Genomic DNA, 10705 nt, shown 5'->3' on the forward strand with positions numbered 1-10705 from the left:
ATGTCCTTTGCAGGGACATGGAAGCCATTATCCTCAGCAAACTAACACAGAAACAGAAAACCAAACACCACATGTTCTCATTTATAAGTGGGAGCTGAACGATGAGAACAAATGGACACATCGGGGGAACAACACACACTGGGGCCTGTCAGGGGCATAGCAGAAGGGACAGCATCAGGAAGAACAGCTAATGGATGCTGGGCTTAATACTTAGGTGATGGGTTGATCTGTGCAGCAAACCGCACGACACATGTTTACCTGTGTAACAAAACTATACATCCTGCACATGTACCCTGGAACTTAAAAGCTGGAGAAAAAACAAAAAAAAACCCTCTGAAACACCTGTATGGAAGGAAAACATTTACAGTCACATTTATCTCACTTATATTTGTCAGAGATTTGTGAATTGCCTTAAAAAAATTCGTGAGGCTGGGCACGGTGGCTCATGCCTGTAATCCCAGCACTTTGAGAGGCTGAGGCAGGCAGATCACCTGAGGTCAGAAGTTTGAGACCAGCCTGGCCAACATGGCTAAACTATAAAAAAAAAATTAGCCAGGCATGGTGGTGTACGACTATAATCCCAGCTACCTGGGAGGCTGAGGCAAGAGAAGCACTTCAATCTGGGAGGTGGAGGTTGCAGTAAGCCGAGATCACGCTACTGGACTCCAGCTGGGCAATAAAGTGAGACTCTACCTCCAAAAAAAAAAAAAAAAATTCATGAGCCACAAAAAATTCTACCCTGAATTCCCTAATTAAAAGTTTGGAGAATTAAGTTATAGGACCATCTTTAAGACGGAATACTATATGGTTCCATATGAGAATTTTTAATGATGACATTAAAAGAAATGTAAATGACATGGGGAGCTACTCAATCCATTGTGCTGAATGTTAAAACTGGGCTCAAATCCTCTATCTAGTACAGTCCCTAGTAAGCTTATAAATATATACACAAACATGGAAACATAAGCTATGAAATACATCAACATATTACAAATGGCTACCTCTAGGTATTGAGATTATGAATGACTTGTTTTCTTCTGTATTTCTAGATTTTTCCGCAGTGAGCATTTGTTTATTGGCAAAGTACTCTAAACACCCTCGCATTAGCCAGCTCAAGTATAATGGTGAATGCAGAGAAAGGAAGGGGCAAGGAAATGAAGGCAGGTTAGCTTTCTGCTGCCTCTGACGGGTGCAGGAGGCATGTGGCCGAGCAGCAGGGAAGAGGATGACTGTAGAGAAAGTGACTTCTATAAGCCTCAGTACACAGATCACATTTTCTTAGAATATGAAAAAAGTCAAGGAATATGTTTGTTCCAGGCTAATCTAGAAAGTTGGTTTTCCTAGATTATTCCCTAAGCCATAAATCAGAATAGTCCAAGACTCTAAGCCATAAAGCATTCAATAATAAAACTTTTCAAAAAATTACATTTAGAATAGATAGAAAAGTTAATGGTGTCAGATAATACATCATGTGTATCAAATTTAGTCTAGATTTGTACTCAGAAAAACGACATAAACTTGCTTTGTTCTTTAACAATATTAGCATCTGCCTCAAGGAGCTGGGAATTGGAATAAAGCTCCCACACAGCCCCAGGAGGCTGCTGTGCCTGTTGGCTGAAATGAACACCATGTCCTTCCTGTTCCGTCTGCTTTGAGCCTGTCTTGCAGATTATTCCTCAGTTGAATTTCAAGTTAAAGACTCTTTAGAGTTGAATTGTTTTCCCCTTTCTCTTTTTATTTTTTATTTTTTGAGATAGGATCTTATTCTGTCACATAGGCTTGAGTGCAGTGGTGCAATCATAGCTCATTGCAGTCTCAACCTCCTGGGCTCAAGTGATCCTCCCACCTCAGCCTCCCGAGTAGCTAGGACCACAGGTGCACACCATCATGCCTGGCTAATTTTTATTTTTATTTTTTTATTTTTTTGAGAGTTGAGGTCTCGCTATGTTGCCCAGGCTGGTCTTCAACTCCTGGGCTCAAGTGATCCTTCCGTTTAAGCCTTCCAAAGTGAGCCACCATGCCCAGCCTCCTTTTATTCTTGATCTTGACTCCCATTCTAGTACTCATTTTTCCCTTATTATAAAAAGCAGTAAATGTGCTGGGTGCGGTGGCTCATGCCTGTAATCCCAGCACTTTGGGAGGCAGAGGCAGATGGATCGCTTGAGCAACATGGAGAAACCTCGTCTCTACAAAAAAATGCAAAAATTAGCCAGGTGTGGTGGCACACACCTGTAGTCCCAGCTACTTGAGAGGTTGAGGTAGCCAGGAGTTTGAGGCAGCAGTGAGCCATGATTGGGCCACTGTACTCTAGCCTGTGTGACACAGTGAGAACCTGGCTCAAAAACAGTAAATGTATAGATGGGTATAAAATGAAAAGCACCTTCACTTTCCATACCCCTCTCTAGCGATAACAAGTTCCTTGTGTATCCTTCCAGACATTTACTGCATATACAAGCACCTCTTGTTTATTAAGATCATGTTATATATACTGTTTGGCACTTTGCTTTTTATTTTCTTTTACTTAATAAAAAAATCAACACCTTTTCATATGTGGATTTACTTTTCTTTCTTTTCAATGCCAATCTCTTTTTTTTTTATTTGATAAATATTTACTTAGCCTAGTTCACTGTTGTAGGAGGGTGATCCACAGTAAATGATACAAATAAAGTACCTGCTGCCAAGGTGCTTACATTCTAGTAAGGGAGACATAAAATCAACCAATCGTCAATCAGTCAACAAAGAAAAAATTAATGAAAGTAATTTTAGAGAGTGATGAAGTGAATAATGAAAGGGAGCTGAAATTGTAGGAAGTCGGGACAGACATGGCCATTTTAGATTAAGGAGTCTCCATGTTGCCCAGGCTGGTTTTGATCTCCTGGGCTCAAGCGATCCACCTGCCTCTGCCTCCCAAAGTGCTGGGATTACAGGCGTGAGCCACCGTGCCCAGCACATTTACTGCTTTTTATAATAAGGGAAGCTGCCTCTGAGGAGGTGGAATATGAACTGAGACAGAATATATGAAGTAAACTATGCAAAGAAGTGGGAGAACGTTCCAGAAGAGAGTACACAAGATGTCTGAAGGCTGAAGGCAAGAACAAGCTTGATGGTCTGAAGCTCACCAAGATGGCCAGTGTGACTGGAAATAGTGAGCAAAGCATAGACTGATCCAAGGTGAAGTAGAAGAGGTAGATGGAACTAGGTCATTTAGGGAGACTGTTGGCAAATCTCAACTTTCTAAGAGAAGGTCTAGCATGATGAGGAGGACAGCTGTCCTGGAAGCTTGAATCTTCTCTACTCCCTATTCAACATTAGAGTAGCTACAAAATCTTAGGGAAATCCCTTCACCTCTCCCTGGATCTCAGCTGCTTTTTCATCTATAAGGGACAGGGCTGTTGGGAAGGGAAGGAAATGTTTTGTGCTGAAAGACTGAAGCTGAAGCAGGGGAACCCTCCTGATCTAAGAGCTGTGTGATGGGCTAAATAATGGCCCCCAAAGGTATCCACATCCTAATCTCCAGAACCAGTGGCGAGGCTATCTTATGGCAAAAGGGACTTTATAGATGTGATTAAGTTAAGGATCTTGAGATGCGGAGATTATCCTGGATTATCCAGGTGGGCCCAACATAATCACACGGATCCTAATAAGAGGGAGCAGGTGGGTCAGGGTCACAAAGAGAGGTGACCACAGAAGCAGTGCTCAGAATCACGTGAGCCTTGGGCTGAGAACATGGGCAGCCCCAAGAAGCTGGAAAAAGCAAGAAATGGATTCTCCCCTAAAGCCTCCAGAAGGACCTGCCCACCCATTTTAGTCACCGATTATAGACCTCCAGCACTGTAAGAAAACAAATGTATGTTATTGCAAGCCACTAAGTTTGTGGAAATTTGTACAGCAGCAATCAGAAATGAATGTACGCTGTAACCACCTGATTCTAAAATGCCTTGGAATCAAGCGAGGGAGTACTCGCCTGTGGTAGAAGATAAGCAGAAAGTGACAAGGAGAAAGCTCTGGGGAGAAGCAGGAAGCTCTGCGGGAGGAAGGGGAAAATGGGGCTTGGGGCTGTGGAGTTTGATGTGAGCTGGCTTCCCATCAGAGGACCCATATAAGCTATTAATAGTTCCTATATTTTATGTTGGCCAAGGGTCTGGCTTGGGGATGAGGGCCAAAGGGATGGAGGTGAAGAACTCAGGGTCTGAAGAGAGGAACCCTTCATTTTTTCCTCAAAGTTTATGCTATACAATTTTATTGTATTGACCTTAAGGCAAGAATTTGGGCAAGTCCAAGCCAACAGGAGTAACAACTATCCTGGTTTGCCTAGGACTGCAGGGTCTCCTGGGGTGCAGGACTTTCCATTTTAAAACCTAGGGTCTGGCTGGGCATGGTGGCTCATGCCTGTAATCCCAGAACTTTGGGAGGCTGAGGCGGGCAGATCACCTGAGGTCAGGAGTTCAAGAACAGCCTGTCCAACATGGTGAAACCCGGTCCCCACTAAAAATACAAAAATTAGCCAGGCATGGTGGCACGTGCCTGTAGTCCCAGCTACTTGGGAGGCTGAGGCAGGAGAATCGCTTGAACCTGGAAGGTGGAACTTACAGTGAGCTGAGATTGTGCCACTGCACTCTAGCCTGGGCGACAGAGTGAGACTCCATCTCAAAAAAAAAAAAAAAAAAAAAGGCCAGGCGCAGTGGGTCACGCCTGTAATCCCAGCACTTTGGGAGGCCAAGGTGGACGGATCACAAGGTCAGGAGTTCGAGACCAGCCTGGTTAACACAGTGAAACCCTGTATCTACTAAAAATACAAAAATTAGCCAGGTGTGGTGTCACGCGCCTGTAATCCCAGCTACTCAGGAGGTTGAGGCAGGAGAACTGCTTGAACCCAGGAGGTGGAGATTATAGCGAGCTGAGATCATGCCATTGCACTCCAGCCTGGGCAACAGAGCGAGACTCCATATCAAAAAAATAAAACAAAACAAACAAAAACAGATCCGTTAACTAAGGGGCTGCCAGTCACCATAAGAGACACAGGAAAGTGCACACTGCCAGCCCCCGCTCTGGGGAGTGAACAGATTCAGTTTATGGTCCTCCCCAGCTTCACCAGACCCTTCCCACCTTCCCCCAGGCTCTCAGCCACTTGCTCAATGGGGAGCCCTGCAAAGAAAGCTGTATCATTCCCAAACTGAATCCCGGCCCAACCACTAACCAGCTGCATGACCCTGAACGAATTATTTGACTTTGCTAAGCCGGCTCACTCATCGCACAGATGGGGATGATACCACTTTCCTTCACACAGGGAAAAATGACAGCACTGTTGTTTGCACCTGACAGGGCTCCAGCTTATACTTCCACAGGTAAAACTCATCAGCATCCTTTCCTCCCTTTCCCACCTGAGTGCCAAGGGACGAACACACTTAGGAAGGAGCTGGGGGAGTCTGGGCTGGGGTAAGGTAAGAGCGGCTGCAGGGTCAACTATGGGACCAAGACAAGCTCAGAAATCATCTCTCGCTCTTCCACCTGTAGCTGTAACTTCCATTAGGAGCTGGCAAGTGGCACCCAAGGCAGGCTCTCTGATAAGAGGGAAAGAGACATTTGTCAAGAACTCTTACCCCAGGTCACTTACCTCTCACACTTCATTTCCCTCCCTCAAGCTGTCTTGTTCTGCCACAAAACACGGCAGGCAGAGTGAGCCCAGTAGAGCAATCAGATTCATCCTCTCTCTCGAAACCCTCCAAGGGTTTCCCGACTCACTGGGAGTAAGAGCCCAAATCTTCACTGTGCCCACGGGGTCCAGCATGAGCTCCCAGCATAACCTGCAGCTGGACTCTGCCCTGCACACTCCCCTCCAGACACACCTGCTTCCTCACTCTTCCTCAGATACATCAGATCCACCAAACACACCCCCTCCTGGGGCCTCTGCCTAGCTCCTCCTTTTGCTTGAAGTTTGCTCTCCGGATAGTAGTCGTGGTGCTGGTTCTCTTCCTTCAGGTCTGGATTCAAAGGCCCTTCTCAATGAGGCTTCCCTGGGCCACCTTCTCTAAAGCTTCTGCTCCCCAACACCTCATTTCCCGCTGTCTGCTTTAGTTCTTTTCTCTCTAATACGTGTCATCTAGCATGTCACCCATATTACTCATTTGTCCTCTGACTCCCACACTGGAATGGAAGCTCTGCCGGGGAGGGATGCTGGTCTGACTTGTTCACCGCAGTATCCCCCAGGGCTGAGAACAGTGCCTGACATACAATGGGCCGGCAGAATGTGTTGAATGAGTGACAGGCTTGGGTGTGCATACATGTCAATAAAGGAGGAGGCAGGAATAACCGCTAGGTCAAGGTGACTGAAGGCTGGAGATGATGGGATCTCATGCCTGGTGGTGGGAGGGAACTGACAAAGCCAGGACAGGGACAGGTTTGAGGTCAGTGCATGTGGAGGTGGGTTTGGAAGTGTAACATTAAGGGATCAGTTTAGAGCTTCCATTTTCTGTGGAGAAGGAGTCCAGGTGGAAGGAGAGGAGTCAAGAGACCCATGCCGCATAGAGAGTCTAAAATTTTCACTGTGAAGAGCTAACCAGAGAAACTCCAGCCAGCTCTGAGAGCCTTGGTGAACTAGTGACTGGGGGATTGACAGTGGTCTCAGCGAGCCCCCTGTGTGCTGCTTCTACAGCAGCATCTGATGTTCAGCTGCAGGTACGAGAGAGAGAGGGGACAGCAAATTCATCCAGGCTGAGGTTCTGCCAGGCAGCTCCCATGAAGAGACAGAAGCACAAGGAAATTTGGATTGCTTGGCAAGATTGTTGCTGAAATGGTGGCCAAAGTCTCAACACTGGATACTGAAGGAAGGAAGAAAGGAAGGGGCTGAGAGACTGGAAGAGAGGAGAGCTGGGATCCAGGAGGAAGGAGATCTCCCCAGGGAGAGACTATGCTTGGAGGTGGAGGCAGCGATTGGAGATGCCGGAAGAGGAGCAGTCCCGAGTGCTGACAAAAACCCAGGCACGTGTGCAGCAGGGGTTGCAAAGGTGAGGGGCCCGCACGTCATCTCACAGGATGGGGCAGGGCTTAGGAGCAAGAGGAAGACTCAAGCCACAGTCCTAAGAAATGCCAAAGTCCTTAAGAAGTGAGAGAACCTGGTTAGGCTCACAGTGGCTCATGCCTGTAATCCCAGCACTTTAGGAGGCCAAGGCAGGAGGATCACTTGAAGCCAGGAGTTCAAGACCCGCCTGGGCAACATAGTGAGACCCTGTCTCTACAAAGAATTTTGAAACAAAAGTAGCCAGGTGTGGTAGTACGTGTCTGTAGTCCCAGTCACCTGGGAGGCTGAGGCAGGAGGACTGCTTGAGCCCAGGAGGTTGAAGCTGCAGTGAGCTATAACTCCACTCCACTCCAGCCTGGGTGACAGAATGAGACCCTGTCTCTCTCTCTCTCTTTTTTTTTTTTTGAGACAGAGTCTTGCTTCATCAGGCTGGAGTGCAGTGGCAAGATCTCGGCTCACTGCAACCTCCAACTCCCTGGTTTTAGTTATTCTCCTGCCATAGCCTCCCGAGTAGCTGAGATTACAGGCACGTGCCACCATACCCAACTAATTTTTGTATTTTTAGTAGAGACGGGGTTTCACCATGTTGACCACGACGGTCTCGATCTCCTGACCTCATGATCCACCTGCCTTGGCCTCCCAAAGTGCTGGGATTACAGGTGTGAGCCACCCTGCCGGGCCGAGACCCTGTCTCTTAAAAATAAAGATGAATAAAGAAAAGAATGGCTGAGTGCAGTGGCTCACACCTGTAGTCCCAGTACTTTTGGAGGCTCAGGCGGGCAGATCACTTGAAGTCAGGAGTTCGAGACCAGCCTGGCCAACATGGTGAAGCCTACTAAAAATACAAAAATTACCTGGGTGTGGTGGCACATGCCTATAGTCCCAGCTACTTGGGAGGCTGAGGCAGGAGAAACGCTTGAACCTGGGAGGTGGAGGTTGCAGTGAGCCAAGACTGCGCCATTGTACTCCAGCCTGGGCGAAGGGTGAGACTCCGTGTCAAAAAAGAAAAGAAATGAGAGAACCTGGCTGGGAGATCAGGAGACATGTCAAAGGGGAAGAGGTCAATACGGTGATAACAACCTTCAAGGAGCAAAGGTTTTATGGGGGGTAGACGAGAAGTGGTCTGGAAGCTGCAGGGAATCAAGAGGGACACAACCACATGACTTCTGGTCTTTCCAGCTCACAAATTCTGACACATGCAGGTAGGAATAGACCCTTCCACTGTGGGTCTAAAATCTGGCCCTAGCTTTTGAGGGCACCACACTCTTGGCAGGACAAAAAAAAGTTTCTTCTTTTGGATTGACTACATATGCCCCCTCAGGTTCCCTATTGAAAAGCTGCATCTCTGCTATCTCTCTGTCTTAAGGCAACTTACAAATTCACAGAAAAGCTGAAAATATCCAGGCATGCAGCCTGCACTATTGAATAAGTGAGTTTCTGGAGAACGCCCTCTGCATGAAGCTCAAAACGGGTTTGGCAAAAATAATCTGAAGTGAGCCTGAGCTGGCACTCTGATTGCCTGGGGGGAATCCGGGTCCCATCACTTAGCAGGGGACCTTCGGTAAGTCCTTTAACTTCTTTGTGCTTCAGTTTCCTCATCTGTCAAATGCAGAAGTTAGACGACCTGTGAACACTTTTCAACATGTTGGCCAGGCTGGTCTCCAACTGGGAGGAGGATTTCTGGGAAAACTTTTGCTTTGCTTTCTTGATAGGGAGCAAAGAGAGATTGGTGTCCATATTCCCCCTTCTTCCTGCCTTGGATACAGAAGTGATGTTTGGAGCTGTGGCAATCATATTATAATCATGGGGCAAACGCCACTGCTCTAAGGTGTGGAGAAGAAAGGCAGAAGGAGCCTGGGTCCCTTGGTGGGGGGTGCGTGGTGCAGCTGAACAACAGCAGGTGATCATCCACCTTTGCTCTTGTTATGTAAGAAAAGTAACTCTCAATTTGCATAACTACATTATTTGGAGTTTATGATTAGTGATTGCTGGACACGATTTCTAAGCTTAGAGTGCCTCCTATTTAAAGGAGACCCCTAGGAAAGCACAGCACACACTAGATCCAGGTCATCCACTTCTCTTAAGTGACCTTCAGAGATCAAAAGCTAAAGGCCCTAGCACGAACCCTATTTTTCCATTCCAAATAGAATGTAAAGGGTGGCACGGATTAGGAATGGCAGGAGAACAACGTCAAGGTGTGCAGGAGGGCACCGTGGAAGGTGCTCAGCAAAGGGGAGATGCCACCCTCAGAGCTGAAAAGTCAGCAGATACGACCACTTCCCCAAGCCTCGCCCCCAGCCCAAGCTCTGCTGAGGAGGAGCCCTCTGACAAAGTAAAGGAGCGCTGTTTTGGCCAAGAGCCACTGAACCTGGCTATTTAATCGCTCACTCATAAAAATCACAGAGCCAGTTCTGAATTACGGTGGCGGTGGTGAAGAATGCAGGTTTAAGATTGCTATGGCTCTTTTATGCCAATCCACCACATCGACCCAAAAGCTTTTTCAACAGCCTTAAACGAACTGAACGGTTGAATTTGGTGAGCTCCGCCGTTTCCCTTCTCTCCCAGCTCCCCGCACCAAGGATAGGGTAGAGGTTGGAAAAAATGAGCTTTGAAATTGCAGTCTCATAAAAGCAAAACTGAGAAAAGACACAACAGTGATGGAGAAAGCCAGACGATCATTAAAAAACAAAACAGGAGTCTCTCCTAGGCCGCGCCTACACGGACGGGCTCGCCGCGCTCGCTCGTCACCACCGACACCCCACCCCCTGCCCTCCGCATGGGAGGGGCAAGAACGCGATTAGTTCGCAGCTTCCAGGCAGGTGATGAGAGTAGCTAGTCCCGCGGTCCTCCGCTAGCTGGCGGCGGGGGTCGGCCAGGTGCCCGGACCCTCCGAGGGCCCCATCCCCGCGCGCCCCGGGGATCGGGACCGCTACCCGCGCCTCACCTGCGCGCCCGGGCCCCGGGGCCCTGCTCCCGGGCGGTGGCGCTGGCCTGGCTCCCGTCGCAGCCCCGACCGCCCCCGCCGCCCCCGCCGCCCCCGCCGCCCCCGCCCGGGAAGTGGCGAGCCGGTCCGGCTTGCCCCGCCCGCCTCCCGGCCCGCACTCACGCTCCACATCGTGCAGCTTGGCTCGCTCCTCCTCCAGCTTGCCCTTGAGGCTCTCGGCCTCGCTCTTCAGCGACGCCAGCGTCTCGTTCTCGTGCAGCCCCTCGGTTGCCATCTTCGCGCGGGGACGCGGCGGAGAGGGAAGCGGAGAGCGGGGATGCGCTGAGCCGCGGTGGGCGCCGCTCCAGCAGCCGTCCCCGGCCCCGAGCACCGCCCCGCGGCCCCGCCCTCCGCGATGACGCCAGCAGCTGCGGGCCCGGCTGCTGCGCCTGAGCCCCCAAGACCCTGGCACCTGGGCGCGCGCTCTGGCGCAGTGCCCGGTGCGATGTCCGCGTCAGCCTCTCTCCTCCGGGAGAGGCAGGGAGTGTCACGCCCATTTTACCAGCGGGCAAACTGAGGCTCAGGGATGCTGGGTGATTTGCCCGAGGACGCACACAGAGGGAAGGGCCAAGCCGGGATTCCAACTCGGGACTCCCCGCTTCTTGGGGAGACCGGTGAGGCCCCCGCGACACGGCCCTCCCATCCCCAAGCCTCTCGTGCAGATCTCCGCTCTGTGGGGCTTGATTGCGGGCTGCGGGCCCGTG

General features: G+C 49.5%; 1 protein-coding gene across 1 annotated transcript in view; it reads right to left on the reverse strand.

Annotated features, from left to right (window-relative positions):
* The window catches only part of GNB5 (G protein subunit beta 5), a 57447-nt gene extending 47082 nt beyond the window's left edge, over nucleotides 1-10365 (reverse strand). Inside the window, exon 1 of the mRNA XM_032174173.2 lies at nucleotides 10125-10365. Within this exon, the coding sequence (XP_032030064.1) occupies nucleotides 10125-10236 (112 nt within the window). The 5' untranslated portion in view covers nucleotides 10237-10365. The remainder of the gene's footprint in view (nucleotides 1-10124) is intronic.
* Nucleotides 10366-10705: the final 340 nt, after the last annotated feature.

The sequence above is a fragment of the Hylobates moloch genome, unplaced genomic scaffold (genome assembly GCF_009828535.3).
Source record: "Hylobates moloch isolate HMO894 unplaced genomic scaffold, HMol_V3 SCAFFOLD_14, whole genome shotgun sequence".
Lineage (NCBI taxonomy): Eukaryota > Metazoa > Chordata > Mammalia > Primates > Hylobatidae > Hylobates > Hylobates moloch.